General features: G+C 37.1%; 1 protein-coding gene and 1 long non-coding RNA gene across 3 annotated transcripts in view; both read right to left on the bottom strand.

The window, feature by feature from the left end:
• Nucleotides 1-291: 291 nt before the first annotated feature.
• The window catches only part of SrpRalpha (signal recognition particle receptor alpha), a 44,430-nt gene continuing 27,065 nt past the window's right edge, over nt 292-17,656 (bottom strand). The window contains exon 3 of one of the 2 annotated variants that reach the window (XM_067782384.1): nt 292-1,451. In XM_067782384.1, the coding sequence (XP_067638485.1) occupies nt 378-1,451 (1,074 nt within the window). In that variant the 3' untranslated portion in view covers nt 292-377. Of the gene's footprint in view, nt 1,452-12,530; nt 17,302-17,656 lie in introns of those variants that run through there. The other variant, XM_067782382.1, reaches the window with a different exon arrangement.
• On the bottom strand, nt 1,461-6,387 carry LOC137250100 (uncharacterized). The gene is made up of 3 exons (XR_010952722.1): nt 5,088-6,387; nt 4,889-5,033; nt 1,461-4,822 (listed from the first exon to the last, which is right to left on the bottom strand). It is a non-coding gene; the product is annotated as an uncharacterized lncRNA (long non-coding RNA).

A 17,656-nucleotide genomic window follows, 5' to 3' on the forward strand; every position in this document is an offset into this window, starting at 1 on the left:
ACCCCTGTCGAAACGGCAAGTTTCCTTGGACTCCCATTAGAGGATATTGATGACAATTTGTGATCGGTCGCGAATATTAGGTGGGGCGAGCATTGCTACAACAACAACAACAAACGCCTCTAACACCTCCTCCAGGATATTGATTACAATTTTTAAGTGGTCGCGCCTATTGATTGGGCAGTTCTATACAAAGCGTATTTTGCCGAACTTGAAATGCACTTTAGATCAATCTCGTATGATAATTTCTTGGTAATACCAACAAAAGGAATAATCATAAACAACGCCTCAACCTAATGTACATACTTGTTTAATTATGCAAATGACAATGACCATCTACACGGAATTAACATAGTTTACCTTAAAAATATGTAAGTAATTTATTTCATAAGTGCACGTACGACAGCGTTGACGTTTAAAGCTTTAAGATCTGAATAAGTTTGTCCGGTTCCAACAAAGACAATAGGCTGCCCAGTAACGTATGTCATTGATATGGCTGCACCCACTTTGTCATCAATGGTATCAAACTTTGTAAGAACAATTGCATCTATTGTATGAGGATTTTCATTTGCAGAATAATCGGCTAAAGATTGATTAAACTTGACAAGCTGATCAACCGCTTCATTGCCTACTAACGCTTCACCCACAAACAAAACCAAATCCGGATCATTTACTTTAATTAATTTTGATAATGATCTCATAAGCGGTTCATTATCTTGCATGCGACCAGCAGTATCCACAAGCACAATATCAATAGAGTTATCAAAGGCGTATTTAATAGCTTCCATTGCGATTCCTGCAGCATCTTTTCCATAACCTTTTTCATAAAGGTAAACCATTGTTCGATTATTGTGACTTTCCGGTGGATGTAATGCATTTAAATGACGCGTATGTATTCTAAGTTGTTCTACAGCACCCGCTCTAAAAGTGTCACACGCTGCAATTAGTACACTGAAGCCATTTTCAATTAACCAGAAACAAATCTTTGCAAGATTTGTTGATTTTCCCACTCCGTTAACACCGCAAAACGTTATTGTATATGGTCTTCCAACGCTTTTTGCTTCTAAAGCGTCACGAATAATGTCTATTCTCCTCTTTGGTGATAATATGTGCACAAGCGAAGTTGTCAAAGAATTTTTTACTAGGGATGCAATCGAGTCAAATGTTCCCATTGATTTTCCGGTTAAATTAGTTGCAACGGATTCACATAATTGATTGGCAATATCTGCAGCTACATTTTTCGATATCAAATGATCCCGCATTTTCTCAAGCGCCGGTTGCAAATCTGGTTTAGATAATATTTTCGAGCCAACGATTCCCCTAAAATATGACAAAATTCCACTAGATTTTGCTTTTTTTTTGGAGTTGGCTGATTTTCTCTCATCGAATTCAATGATGTCGTCATCACTTTCAACCTCTAGATCCCGAATGCTGCCTTGCATTGTCCCAACAATCTATAAGGAAAAGTTATATGAATTAAGGTTATCATAACTTTTTTGCATTAATTTAATAAATAGTGAAAGCACGTTCTAAATTGCAGCTCAAACAACGAACCATCAGAGTCAATAATTCAAAACCATTGCATTGTGAAAAGTGATTACTTCAACGTTTTGAGAAAATAAAGAAAGATTTATTTAGAAAGTGCAACTTCGGTATTTTGAACAATATGACTATAAATAAATAAAAACAAAATACATACTTGGTGCGATTGTAAGATGTTGTGTATGGGACACCGCAAGATATTTTTTTTGAAGCGCTAAACTCCTTTACTGAGTGTATTCTTGATATAAATAGGGCAATTGAAGTTCTAGATAGCAACAAAAAATTTCACTAAAGAGTTAGTAATTGTTTTAAATTCGATGAAATCTTCGTTAATCTGGGGTGTCATGAAATCCGATTGTTGTCGGAATCGGATTTGAAGCCAATAAATATTTCTACTATGGATTGTGAAATACCCTCCAAAGACCGCCCAACCGACATGAAGGGCGCATCCGTATGACGAAAGGATTTTGTTTTTGCCGAGTTGTTGATAGGCGGAGGTTTGTTAAACGTAGAGATCTAAAACTGTCTAGCTACAGAATAAAAATCATCAGCTGATACTCATATACATAACAGTTGAAAATTATACATATAGTAAATTTTTAAATAAGTTAACGCTTTTAGCATATAAAGATTTTTTTTACAATTTTTATTTTACTTTGTTACGAGTTAAGATAGGATAGGACACTTTTCCTTATAGTAAAAAGTGAATCCGTTATATCGAATGAGAGTTAAAATCATGACACAAACACCGAAAAGGTTCATTTAATTCGAAATTAGTTCTGCACTGTCTCAAAAGAAGAGGTTTGTAATGTCTTCACGCTCGTGATGGGACATTGAAGTTTACTTCGTTGAAAAGAAAGGGACTAGAAATTTGTCCATTCAGTATTTTAGCCATAAATAATACGCCTAGCATTTCTCTACGGCTAGCGAGAGTTGGAAGATTGATTAGCTTTAACCGACTAGTATGAGGTGGAAGATTATACGCAGAGTCCCAATGAAAATTCCTTAAAGAAAAAAGTAAAAATTGCTTCTGTATTGACTTAAGCCTATCTGCACGAACTTGATATCGCGGATTCCAGACTTTTGATCCGTATTCTAGTATCGGTCTAACTAATGTGGTAAAAAGGGCTTTGATTACATAAGGTTCATTAAATTCTTTAGACCATTGTGGTGATTGAAACCACTCTTAATTTTATATATAAAGAAACTTTTATTCAATAAAGAATAGTCCTAAATGTATGCGTCAATATCTTTTTAAATTTTTCACCATAATGAAAATTTTTGAAATACGAAAATTAAAATATTGATAAAAAATTTTAAAATTACAAAGTTCAAAGTAACTAAATACAAAGTTAAATAAAAATAATAAGAACCCTACCGTACTCCCCCTTCAAGAAAATTTAACATTAGACAAATTGAACGTAACTCTCTTTTTATGTAAATTCTTGGTGTTGTTTGTGTCTGTTGTTTCAATTATTGCAGGTTTTAATCTATCAATAGGAATAGTTTTAATATTCACCCCTATCATGCATTTCTTGAATCGAAATTTTCTCCGTTTGGCAACTTTGGTATCATGCGTTCCGTTTCCGTTCAGTTCAACTTCGAAATTTACAATTCTGCCTATCATGCACTTCGATCGTAGCTCCGTTTTTCTAAGTTGCAATTTTGTTGGTGGAAAACTTTTTGTTTTTTTATTTAACTGCACAAATTTTATTAATTTGCGTTATTTTTTTTTAATTTTCTTAAAATTTAAGTAAAACTTGTATTTAAAAGTTGTAACACTCACGCTATTTCCAGTTTTTGCGCTCGAATGATGTTTTTTGATATGCTTTCAGGTCAAAAACAACAACAGCAGAGCAATATGGAAAATTGGCAGATATGATGGAGAGTAAGCCAGATATAGCCAACGGTTTCCACCAGCCTCCGAAGGAAGATGTGCAGGATTTTTGGGAAGAGGTAGCATCTAATTTAAATGCACTTGGTCCACCATCAAAAGACTCTAATGCATGGAGAAAGGTAAGGTATTAATTGAATTGAAAACGAATTTGTAAAATCTAACGTTTTGTTACAGGTTTGGATTGACTGGAAGTGCTATATCAAATGAAAGCTAACTAGCAATAAGAAGGAAATGATGAGCACAGGGGGAGGGCAATGTCGTTTACAACGTATAAGTCCACTTGAGGAGAAAATTGTGCTTTTAACGGGGTTGGAAAGGTGTACAAGTGGAATAAGGAATACCTACGATTATGGCGATAGTGCACAATACGCCGACCGGACCTCCGAAATGGACATTTCGACACATTCAGACGATGTGCCTTCAACCAGCAGAGCTAGCAGCCATAACAGAGAAAGAAGAACAGAAAAGGAGAGCGCTGCATCGTTACTAAGGGAGCAACAAGATCTCCAGAAAGAATTTTATGCCGAAACAAAAAAACATTATCAAGCTGTCGATGGAAAAATGAAGGAAACTGTGACATATTTGCGGCGAATGAACCGCTCTCTAGAAGTTATCGCAGACACTGCAGCAAAGCAGCTTCAAGAGCAGCAAAGCAGTTTCAAGAGCAGCAACGACACAACAAGATAAAGGAAAACCTGTTCAAAGAAAATGTGGAAATAAAAATGCGAATGCTAAAACTAGATCCCAACTATAGAGAAGACTCGGAATAATTGTATACCTGATTTTTTTTTATGTATTATCTTTAATGAATTAGAAGACTCGGAATAATTGTATACCTGATTTTTGTTTGTTTTTGTATTATCTTTAATAAGCAACTTGAGAAATGAACTGAATGCCATTTTTTTGTGTAACAAAATGTCATATGTACTGAATTTAATTCTTAAATTAACATAGATAAATGAATTTAAAGAAAAACATGAAATATTGAAATAAAATTGTATACACTTTGAAAAGAAGAAAGTATGTTGTCACGAATACGATTTGCTGTTGAAGTAAATTCAGGGTCATTGGTTTGTTCCTCTTCCTCTTCCTCTTGACGGCTTTCATTATCAAATTCTATCGGATTCAAATCTTCTACATTGTAGAAAATGCAAATATTGTGTAGTGCACAAGCTACATTTATAATTTGACTCGCTTTTTGAGGCGAGTAATGCAGCTCTCGAGCTCCCAACAAACATCGAAAGCGGTTCTTTAAAACTCCGATCGTCCGCTCTATAATATTTCTAGTTTTGGAGTGCTTCATGTTAAAATTACTTTGCCGGCTGCCTTGACTTACGGAACGATACGGAGTCATTAGCCAAGGTTGTAATGGATATCCAGCATCGCCTTGAAAAAAAGCAAATAACTATTTTAAATTGTCTTAGAAACGTACATATATGTATAACTAAATACCTAACAGCCATGTGTTCCTTTCACCTTCACGATATCGTCGTTCCATATAGCACCTCAGCTTGCTCAATCCCCATACATGAGCGTCGTGATTGCACCCAGGATACCTAGCGTCAATGCTTCTTATTCGTAATTTGTGATCGCACACCTAAAAAATTAAATTTTCAATTATGGAATTGATTTCATGAAATACAATCCTCACCACCATAGCATTGATGCTATAAAATCCTTTTCTATTGTAATAAAGGAAAGGTTCATCGGATGGCTTGATTATTTGTATGTGCGTGCCATCAACGCACATGATAACACCTGGGAAACCAGCCTTCGTAAAAAAATCTTGTTTTGCTTCCTGCTTCTCTATTTCATTTTGCTCGAATTTTATCCACTGTGGGCATAGCTTCCGCTGCATTATTTCGAGAAAATTTGACAGCCACTTTGACACGGTTGACTATGCCATTCCAACATTGTAGTCTGCGCCAACTCCATGCTGGTAACTGCCTTCCGCAAAAGATCTTAAAGCGGATACTACAATGTTAAGCGGAGATAACGAGGACAAAGTACTTGCCATCGTTTCTTCCGCAAACGTATCTAGGACATACTTGAATGCGTCCTTATTCAGACGAAAGTTTTTTTTGAATCTAAATAAGTAAACAAATTGTAAAGAAAATTGTCTACTTTCACGTGCAATTACTTACAGTCCGTCATTCATCTGGAAGGGATCGCACATAGCTCGCAATCTTCTCCTTTCAATTCTCACCACAGCAGTAATACCACCAGTAACATCGCCGCCGATAAGGATTCCATACTTACGTTTAATAAAAATAATAATATAAAAATTTTACGGTTTGCTGGGTTGAGCTTATTGGTCGTCTAAATAAGCAAAATTTGTTTTTGTTTGATTTGCTTCAACGCGTTTCAACGCTTCATGCGTCATCCTCAGGAAGCTATTTATTGAAATATTTTAATAGTTTACAATTTTTTTAACAACAAACATGAAATTATTACTTACATTGATTAATTTACATAAATAGTATCACATTTTTTTACACTGTGTACAGAATACATATATATAGGTACCTTAATGTTGACATTTACTTGTTTTATTTTCTTTTCGCACAACCGCAGTATAGACATTACTTATGTTGTTTATATCTTCTTTGAAGTTCATTACATTGTTTATCTTTTGCTGTATTCTTAAGCTCTCTAAAATTAGTCTTGTCTTTTCTCTTTTTTCTATATCTAATATTTGTGCATTGTCAAAGTCCGCTATATGGTTACTCTTAGCCAAATGTTGCGCGAGAGCTGTGGTCATTTTCTTGTTTTTTGCATCCGCTCTGTGTTCGTTTAGCCGTATACCCAGTTGTCGCTTTGTTGTGCCCACATAGTACTGATCGCATTTTTCCTCATCTTTGCCGTTGCACTTTATTTGGTACACTACGTTATTTTGTTGCTCTTTTTCCACTTTGTCCTTTGTTTTGGTAAAAATATGTCGTATAGTGTTGTTAGGTCTGTGGGCGTAATTTATATTTTGAGATTTTATGATATTATTAGATATAGAAAAAAGAGAAAAGACAAGACTAATTTTAGAGAGCTTAAGAATACAGCAAAAGATAAACAATGTAATGAACTTCAAAGAAGATATAAACAACATAAGTAATGTCTATACTGCGGTTGTGCGAAAAGAAAATAAAACAAGTAAATGTCAACATTAAGGTACCTATATATATGTATTCTGTACACAGTGTAAAAAAATGTGATACTATTTATGTAAATTAATCAATGTAAATAATAATTTCATGTTTGTTGTTAAAAAAAGTGTAAACTATTAAAATATTTCAATAAATAGCTTCCTGAGGATGACGCATGAAGCGTTGAAACGCGTTGAAGCAAATCAAACAAAAACAAATTTTGCTTATTTAGACGACCAATAAGCTCAACCCAGCAAACCATAAGATTTAAAATTGGTCCAAACAAACTCTTCAAAATACAACATCGGTGAGCAAATCCGAAAAACCAACACTATCCAAACTCGCAACAAACAACAAACATGAAACATTTTTTTCGTTACATAAAAATCAATCACAATGAGGAAACCCAGTCCATAATTAAACAGTTCAATAAAAATTCTAAAAAAATCTTGAGACAGAAGGGAAGACTAAAATTTCTACTTGGTTGCAAAAGCTATGGAATTATACCAACACACCTTCGAGGTAGGACAAAGTCTTTGTTATATTGTTTTAAAAATGAGACAACACGTCGCAGTTTTGAAAAAATAGAGGAATGCTTTCTACGAAAAATTTTAAATTTGGAAATCAAGGAAACAAATATAACTATCAAAGTAATCGAAAAGGATCTAAAACGCACAAAGGACTCGCTGAAAACGACGCTCGGAGAAGCAGACTACAATAACATTGTAGAAAAACCAGATCTTTACATCAAATACATCGATACCATGATGGAAAAAACGCATCAAAAAAGCTACAAAGACAAATTTCTAAAAAGATACAACAATTTGGGATTCGATTTAACGAAGACTGGTTTATAAATAAAACTAAAATTGAAATACCAGAAGAGTACCGTTGGTTACTTTCGTTAGGCACAAAATTTGCTCTACCAGTGTCCAAAAATAGTTTTTCACCATTGCATATCATCGCAGAACTAGAGCAGGCTGTTCAGGAAATCGAAGATGACAGAACCAAAGATAGTACAAGAAGCAACATTGCAATGGAAATTAATAACTATCAAAGAAGGCTCAGCAACAACCCGAAAGACAAATTTATAATGAAAACATATGAAGACACGAAAAAATTCATATCAAAATATAAAGAGGAAATAGTTCTAACTCAGGCTGACAAAGGGAACAAAACAGTCTTGATGTACAGAAACGATTATGTAAAGAAAATGAATGAATTATTAAGTGACAGAAAAGTGTATAAAACGATAAAGAAAGACCCGACACAACAACTTATGAGGAAAAATAACACAATTGTAAGCGAAATGCTGAAAAGAAACGAAATTGACATTAAAGAAAAATTTCACTTGTCCAGTGTAGCATCCATCGCACCGAGATTATACGGTCTTCCCAAAATACACAAAGAAAACATGCCCCTTAGACCAATCGCATCATCGACAAAAGTACCATGTTACAACTTATCCAAACATATTGGGGGTATACTCAAAAATATAGTTTCTGGCGAATATAATATTAAAATTTCATTCCAATTAAAAGACAAACTTAAAAATATTCATATAGAAGATGACGAAATCCTCATATCATTTGACGTAGTTTCACTGTTCACAAACATCCCGATACATTTTGCAATACATACAATAATGAAAAAGTGGTCAGAGTTGGAAAAACATACAAAAATTACAAAGAAACGATTTCAAAATATACTCGAATTTTGTCTAAGAGAAAACAATTACTTCATGTACCAGTCAACAATATATCAACAAATATATGGCATGCCCATGGGTAATCCACTATCTCCCACCATAGCCGACATAGTACTGGACAAAATACTTGACGACAGCATAGCTGAACTTAACGCAAATGACATATATATCAAATACATAAATAAGTATGTAGATGATATATTCGCTATCATAAAGAGAAAGGACGTGGAAGAAATTTTAAGAGTATTGAACGCACAGCATAATAGTTTAAAATTCACAGTAGAAAAAGAGCAAGAAAGTAAAATAGCCTTCCTAGACTTACAAATAATTAGAAATAATAAAAAACTATTAACGAATTGGTACGCAAAAACCATTGCATCAGGAAGAATAATTAACTACCATTCGAACCATCCATACAATCAAAAACTAAATACAGCGACAAGCCTTATTAGGAAAGCCATAACGCTTACAGACATCGAGTTCATGGCAGAAACCCAAAACATTATAAACAGTATTTTATTTAAAAGCAGCTATCCCCAGAAGCTCATTGACAGGCTTCTAGAAAATACAAAGGAAAAAATACGCAAAGAGGAAAAGGAAACATCTAATTGTGAAAGGGAAAAAAACAAAAAATTTATCGGAGTAACATTTATACCGGGCTTAACGGATAGCAAAATACTCCAAAAAACCATAAAATCTCAAAATATAAATTACGCCCACAGACCTAACAACACTATACGACATATTTTTACCAAAACAAAGGACAAAGTGGAAAAAGAGCAACAAAATAACGTAGTGTACCAAATAAAGTGCAACGGCAAAGATGAGGAAAAATGCGATCAGTACTATGTGGGCACAACAAAGCGACAACTGGGTATACGGCTAAACGAACACAGAGCGGATGCAAAAAACAAGAAAATGACCACAGATCTCGCGCAACATTTGACTAAGAGTAACCATATAGCGGACTTTGACAATGCACAAATATTAGATATAGAAAAAAGAGAAAAGACAAGACTAATTTTAGAGAGCTTAAGAATACAGCAAAAGATAAACAATGTAATGAACTTCAAAGAAGATATAAACAACATAAGTAATGTCTATACTGCGGTTGTGCGAAAAGAAAATAAAACGAGTAAATGTCAACATTAATATATATGTATTCTGTACACAGTGTAAAAAAATGTGATACTATTTATGTAAATTAATCAATGTAAGTAATAATTTCATGTTTGTTGTTAAAAAAATTTTAAACTATTAAAATATTTCAATAAATAGCTTCCTGAGGGTGACGCATGAAGCGTTGAAACGCGTTGAAGCAAATCAAACAAAAACAAATTTTGCTTATTTAGACGACCAATAAGCTCAACCCAGCAAACCATAAAAATTTTACTTTTATTTATTTTCTTTAAACAGCACTAATATGTGTATTTTTGCTTTGTTATGTTCCATTTTCACGTATTTCAAGGCAAACAGCTGGTTTCGAAAGAGTTATAGCTCTTCCTCTTCTTCTTTCAATCCAATTGCAACGCATGATACCTACTTTCGACTCCGGCGGAGCGTAGAGCGGGAACGTAATCGAAATGCATGATAGGGGTGATTATTATCTATTTCAAGTTTAAAACATGTTTGGTCTTTTTCCACAATTTTGTAAGGTCCTTCATATGGTTGTTGTAATGAATGTTTATTAATGACTCGAACAAATGCAAATTTACAAGTTTGAAGATCTTTCGAAAATGTTCACGTAAATTACTTAAAATTTCAGTTGATGAGATATTTTTAGCTGATGGCACAACAACTTCCCCTGGCAAACGTAAATTCTGACCGAAAACCATTTCCGCTGGTGTAGCCGAAATATCTTCTTTGTAAACAGATCGCAAACCAAGTAATATGACAGGTAACTCGTCATAACAATTATTTGTGTCCTCTCTAGCTATTATAGTAGTCTTTAATTGTCTATGAAACCTTTCAAGCATACCATTTCCTTGAGGATGATATGCGGATGTTGTAATTTGGTGACTACCAAATAGTTAACTCTAAAAACAATTTCGATGTAAATTGGCTACCTTGATCAGTAGTGGAATTCACTAACTTTTTTAACGATATTTGCCATCGCTTTATTTGCGAATCGATAACTATAACGATTTCGTTATTCAGTAACTATTTTTTATCGATATTCGTTAATCGACGATCAGCTGTGTTGTTAAATAAACGGCAAGTGAATTGGCTGCGTTAAAAATCATTAAATCTACATTTCGGCCAATTTTACTTAAAAAAAAAATCGGAACTTCAATTAAAAACTTTCAAACACGAAAAGTTGCTTTATTTATAAATCAAATGGCATTTGAGTACTTAGCATACGTTTTATCACAAGATGAAGGGTTACTGAGTCCATCGCCAGTGGACAGACGCCTTCTTAGAGAAGTAGATAACCCATTCCACCTGAATGCAACGGAGTTTCGAAAGCTGTACCGAATAACCCCAGACTTGGCTCATGATATTATTTCTCAACTTGATGGTCAATTAAGGGATACAAGAATAACTGCGATATCAACAGAGAAAAAAATTTATTCTGCATTTACTTTCCTTTTGTTAAAATAGGTAAAAGCATGTACAATAATGACTTTTAAAAGCAGTTAGTATATGGAATTTGTTTATTTTTGGCATTCCTTTTGTGCTTTTCGCATTTTTTAGGTTTCGTTAAGCTGTGCTGCCACCTTTCTACTATTTTAAATGTCATTTATTGCGAGTCGTTAAAACTAAGTTAGTGAATAGTATAATCGATAAGGCAAGCGACAAAATCGTTAATTAAAATCTTGACAAATAGCATCGTTATAAGTTAGTGAATTCCACTACAGTTGTTATCTTTAACGGAACTCCAAACCGAGAAATATATTCTCTAAAAAACTTATTTGCAATTGTAGTTGCTGAAATATCTTTTAATGCATATGCCTCAGGCCAACGGGTAAATCTTTCAATAATCTTTAAAATATAGCGATGTCCTTTTGAAATAGGTAATGGTCCAACTATATCTAAGTGGATGTCTTCAAATCTATTCTTGGAATTTGAATTTTGACAACAGGGGATTTTATATGACGATAAACTTTAGACTTTTGACAATTAAGACACCCTAGGCCAATAATATTTTTTAACTATGAGCCGTCGTGTAGCTCTTGTACTCGGATGCGCTATTCCATGTAAAATATCAAATACTGTTTTTTCCAAATTACTCGGTACAAATGGCCTAGGAGTTTCTCCTGAAATTTCACACCAAATATTAAAATTTAAAATGGGAATACTAATTAGTTTTAAATTTAGATATTGAGAATCAGATACAAGTTGATTTATGTCATCATCTTTTTGTTGTTCAGTTTGTAAAATTTTAAAATTCAGTTCTGTATTATATATTGCATTAACCTCAAAAGCTCTAGATAGCGTATCTGCTATAACATTGGATTTTCCTTTAATGTATTGTATGTCATCAGTAAATTGTGCTATAAATTCCAAGTGTCTCGTTTGTCTAGGACTTCGTTCTGTTTTTGAATTTAAAGCAGTAGTCAAAGGTTTATGGTCCGTATAAACTGTAAATTTTCGTCCTTCCAAAAGATATCTAAAATGTTTTATATTTAAGTAAATCGCCAATAACTCCCTATCAAAAGCACTATATTTAATTTCAGTTGGAGAAAGTTTTTTAGAAAAGAATGCAATGGGTTCAGTTTTACTATTGTAATTTTGTTGTATAACGCCACCAATCGCTGTGTTAGATGCATCTAAAGTTAAAGATAATTTAGCATCTTTGTTAAAATGATTTAACAATATCGTAGATGCAAATTTTTCTTTAATGCTTTCAAAAGCTTCATTCGTATTCTCGTCCCATACCAAAGTTTTGTCACGTTTCTTACTAACTTTGTTAATTAGATCATAAATTTTGTTTGTAAATTCTGCTAGTTTTGGAATGTATCTATGATAATAATTTACCATACCAATAAATTTCTGTGCCTGCTTAACTGATTTTGGACGTTCGAAATTGCGAATAGCTGATACCTTTTCATCGGAAGGTCGAATACCTGTTCCAGAAATGTTATGTCCTAAAAACTCAATACTTGGTCCACCAAAAGTACATTTACTTGGTTTAATGTTTAAACCGTAAATCTTTTAAATGTTGTTTTTCGTCTTTACTTGCAATAAGTAAGTCGTCGATGTAAGCATATACAAAATCTAAGTCACCTACTACCTCATTTATAAATCTTTGAAAGGTTTGTGCAGAATTTCTAAGTCCGAAAGGCATTCTCATGAATTCAAACATACCGAAAGGAGTTGTAATAGCAGTGTTAGTGTTAAAATGCGGGTTGCGGGTTGTAAGTTTTACTTACGCGAGGATTATAGCCGATTATAAAGAACACTTCCACTTATTTTTCTTTGTTTAATTACTTTGAAGATAAACGCAAGTAGCCATTGACAGCTGACAGGCAGTGCTGCCAATGCCACTAATTAACGTTTGATATGATTACATATAGAGATGCCAATTAGGCGCAAACATGCCGGCCGCCTTGAACGACCGTTCAAAATTAGAAAAAGGTACAAAGCATTTAAAGTTTACATCAATAAAATTCAAAGTGAAAAAATGTCTGTTTTTGTTGGTAATAATGATAGCTTCGCAATAGGTCTTAGCAGCTCTCCTTCGGATGTTCGTAGGTTGACAATTCGTACGCGATCATCTGAGCCGGTATAGCTGTCGAGAACTCGACCAAGTTTCCATTTAGTGGGCGGAGCGTTGTTGTCGTGTATAACTACGACATCATCTCGTTGTAGGTTTTGCGTTGGACGAACCCATTTCGATCGTCGCTGAAGATTCGCGAGATATTCGTCTCGCCATCGCTTCCAGAAGTGCTGCTTTATTGCTGTGATTGCTTGCCACCGCTGATGAAGGTTGCCCTTGAAAGGTTCTGTGTCAAGCTCCGGTAACCCCTTTATTGGTTCGCCGATCATAAAGTGCCCAGGTGTTACCACTTCGAAGTCTTGTATGTCAGAAGGTATCCAGCAGAGTGGTCGAGAATTGCCGCATGCTTCCACCTAGGTTAGGACTGTTGAAAACTCTTCGTAAGATAGTAACGCGGAGTATAGTACGCGTTTTAAATGATGCTTTATGCGCTTAATTCCAGCCTCCCAATAGCCGCCCATGTGTGGAGCGCTTGGAGGGTTAAAATGCCAGGTGACTTGGGTGTTGGCGAAGTAAGATGCCAACTTGTCGTCGTTAACGCGCCTTTCAAACGCGACACGTAGCTCCCTTTCGGCAACGACAAAGTTCGTGCCATTGTCGGAGAACATATGCTGACATCTTCGGTTGGTGAAACGTTTGAATGCGGCGATAAAGCTTGCAGACGTGAGGTCTCCGGCCAATTCTAGGTGCATGACGCCTGTGCTCATACATATAAATGAGCAAATGTAAGCCTTTGTTAATTTCGCGCCTCTACCATGAGTAAATTTTACGTTATATGGGCCGGCAAAATCGACCGCACTTTGAAGGAAGCATCGCGTACTCGTAACGCGACTAGGTGGTAGATCGGACATCTGCTGCTGTAGCGGTTTGCGGTTCAAGCGTTTGCATCGTACGCAATGGCGGTATGTACCCCGAACTAAATTGCGAATGCCAGGGATCCAAAATTTACGTTGTATAGCAGCTTGCATCATTTGCGGGCCAGCGTGCAACATACCGATGTGAGTTTCAGCGGTTATTGCTTTAGCGAGCGGTGAATTTTTAGGCAAAATTATCGGATGTTTTATATCGTTCGTGTACGATGCGTTCTTAATTCGACCTCCTACTCGTAAAATGCGAGCGTCGTCTAAAAACGGCTGATGACGAACGAGGCTAATACGTATCGGTATTGGCTTCCCTGACCTGCAATTAGAAATTTCTTGTTGGAAAACGTTAGCTTGGGAATACCTTACCAAAGATAATTCGGCTTTGCGGATTTCAGAGCATGTTAACGGTCCGGACAGCCGTTCGTGTGCACTCGACTTCTGAGCAGATATGCGAGCGTTGTTTATGAAGCGAATTATATGTGCAGTCACTCGTTTGAGTTTGTTGTAAGAGTGAAATTTCGTTAGTAAATCCCAATCTTCGTGCGTTTGCGTTACATGAGAACTAGCTTTGATTGATTTCAGTTCCAAATTCGTAGTATGTTTCGTTATGTGCTGCGTCCAAAAACGATCGGTTTCCGATAACCAGTGTGGCCCCTGCCACCATAAGCGGTGATCGAGGAGCTGTGAGGGTGTGAGACCCCGAGAAGCGCAATCTGCAGGGTTATGCTCTGAGATGACGTGTCTCCAATGCTATGACGGCAAGACTTCTTGTACATCGGCTACACGATTTGCAATGAACGTTACCCAACGATTTTGATTTGATTGCAGCCATGCCAACGTTATCGTTGAGTCTGACCACGCGTACAGCTTTTCAAGTTTGTGACCAAAACTTTGTTGAATTAGGCGGACGGGTTTAGCGCCTAGATGAGCTGCGCAGAGTTCCAGGCGAGGTAACGAAGTTGTTTTTAGCGGAGCTACTTTAGTTTTCGCAGCAATGAGCACGACGTTTATCTCGTCGTCCGATGACTGAGTGCGACAGTAGATAGCGGCTGCATAGGCAGCCTCTGATGCGTCAGTGAAAACATGGAACTCTGTGTCGGCGTTTGGACTAGTACCAAGCCAGCAATTTAGCTTCAGCGATGAAAGCATGGCCAACTCTTTTCTATGCGTTAACCAATCTGTAGCTATCTCAGGCGGAACTAACTCATCCCAATCGACATTACAACGCCAAATTCTTTGCAACCAAATTTTTGAGCGAATGGTGCATGGAGATATGAGGCCGAGAGGGTTGAAAATCTTGCTGGTATCGGAGAGAAAAATGCGTTTTGTTAATTCGCACTGGAGTGGCTCTATATTGAAGGCTATCGCAAGAGAGTCGGTATCCGTGTGCCAAATACATCCTAGAGTTCGGATATCGCTTCCATCAGCCAAGAGATGGGACACCTGTGTAGACGCATGCGGCATCTGTTGTCTCAATGGCTTGCAGTTTGTTGCCCACTTCCGGATCTCGAATCCATACTGAGATAAGACGTGTGAAATGTTACGTTGAAGCGCTGTCAGTTCTTGGAAAGAGTCGGAGCCGGAGAGCAAGTCATCCATGTAAAAATCCGACGTAACGATATTTGCGATATTTTGATATAACGCGCCAGCTTGTTGTGCCGCGCGATGACACGATTTGACAGCGAGATGAGAAGCGGATGCTACCCCATAGGTAACCCTTAATAGACGATAGTCGCGTATTGGCTGCGATGAATGCTCACGCCATACAATGCGTTGATAGTCGACGTCCCGTTTATCGACGTAGACCTGTGGATAAATTTTCTCGATGTCCGCAATTATACCATAGCGATGGGTGCGGAAGCGGACTAAGATCAGGAAGAGATCTTGTTGGAGCTGAGGGCCAACCATTAGCGCGTCGTTTAACGAATGCCCTGACGACGTCTTCATTGACGCGTTGAATACGACCCTAAGCTTAGTAGTGGAACTTGTTTCTTTTACCATGGCGTGATGTGGCATATAGTATGCGGTTTGCGTTGTTGGAGTAGCTAGCTCCATATGACCCAAGTCAAGAAGCTCCTTCATAAATTTGCAGTACTCTTCGTGAAGGTCTGCGTTACCCGAACGGCTGCGTTACGCGACTCACCAATTAACACCTCGGGTTTTAGCGGTAAACGTACAATAAATCGGCCGTCAGTTGCGCGCTGTGTTGTATCGTCGAATAACTTCTCACAATATAACTCTTCGGGCGTGTAAAACTTTCTAGGTGGTAGCTCTTCCAGCTCCCAAAACTTAGCGAGGAGGTCAGTTAGTTGTGTATTACAATAATGCGTTGAGATTACCCGGGGTTTTATTTGTGGGGGAGTCGCGTTCCCAAACAGCACCCACCCAAACACGGTGTTCTGTGCCATCGGAGTGCCATTTTCACCCTTTTTTAGGCCGTCGAGTAAAAACTTGTCCATTTCGTCCATGCTAATCAAGACATCTATCGGACCAGGTTTGAAATAGTTAGGGTCAGCAAGCGGTAAGCCACTGACATGCGGCCACCGTGATTCGGACAAGGCGTTTGTTGGTAGGTCGTTAGTAATTTTAGATAAAATAAGCGTACTCACGTGAAATTTAGAGATTAGTGACTTTGGCGCTATGGATAACTTGACCTCACCCTTTGTGCGACCTCCTTGTACGGATCCAATACCCGTGACGCAATCTGATGACGTATTTCGTGGTAAACGAAGTCGTTGAACGCAGGGCTCCGTGATGAACGAAGCATGTGAGCCGTTGTCGAACAGTGCCCTGGCTGGCTGACAGCGGCCGGAGTTATCTTGCAATAAAATGTCAGCAGTACCTAGTAATACTACGCGTTCAGCACCGGCGTTGTGCGACGTTACGTTGTTTTGGACGGCATTTTGCATAGCAGGAGCTGCCTCGTTTGTATTGAGCCCAGCATGAAGAAGCGTGTGGTGGCGGCGTTGGCATATGGGGCACGATGGCGAGCTGCGGCAGTTAGCGAAAACATGTCCTTTACTAAGGCAGTTTAGACATGCACCATCTGATTTGATTGTGGATAGCTTTGCTCTCGCGTCGAGTTGGTTGAATTTTTCGCAAGTGTAGATTCGATGCTCACCTTTGCAGTATGTATACGATGTGGTTTTAGCGGTTTTTGATGATGGATGATTTTTTGGTACTAATTGGTTGCATGTTGTATGCAAAACGTTCTTTGCAGTTGTACGTGCGTTTGCGGCAGCGGGCACCATCTCCAAAGAGCGGGCTCGCGTTTCCAAAAAATCTCGAAGCGATGTAAACGATGGCACATCGTCGGCTACAAGCGATAATTCCCACTGTTTTCGCGTTTCATAGGCTAGTTTCAAAACAGTCAAATGGACAAGCCAGTCGTCCCAAAATTCAACCGGGCGTTTGAGGGCACTTAGCGCACCAACGTGCTGCAATGTTAAATTTAAAAGTTGTTTAATTGCTTTTGCGGAGCCATTTTGCATTATTGAATAGTGGAGTTATTTATTCAACAGTTCAGTGATTCGAACTTAGCAGAAGATTGCAAATAAGGGGAATTGCAGTAAATTCGTTACAAAATTATCACCCAGATATAGACGTAAATTCAAATTCAGTGCACTTGTAGCAAAGCACCGTTTGTAGTATTTGCATTTATATGGTTTTTCACCGGTATGAGTACACATATGCTGGGTTATGTACGCAGTATGTATAAATCGCTTATCACAAAGTTCACATTTATTGGCCTTTTCGCCGCTATGACATAGTTTGTCTATTTAAAACCGATTT

The sequence above is a fragment of the Eurosta solidaginis genome, chromosome 4, assembly GCF_040869045.1.
Source record: "Eurosta solidaginis isolate ZX-2024a chromosome 4, ASM4086904v1, whole genome shotgun sequence".
In the NCBI taxonomy this organism is placed as follows: Eukaryota; Metazoa; Arthropoda; class Insecta; order Diptera; family Tephritidae; genus Eurosta; species Eurosta solidaginis.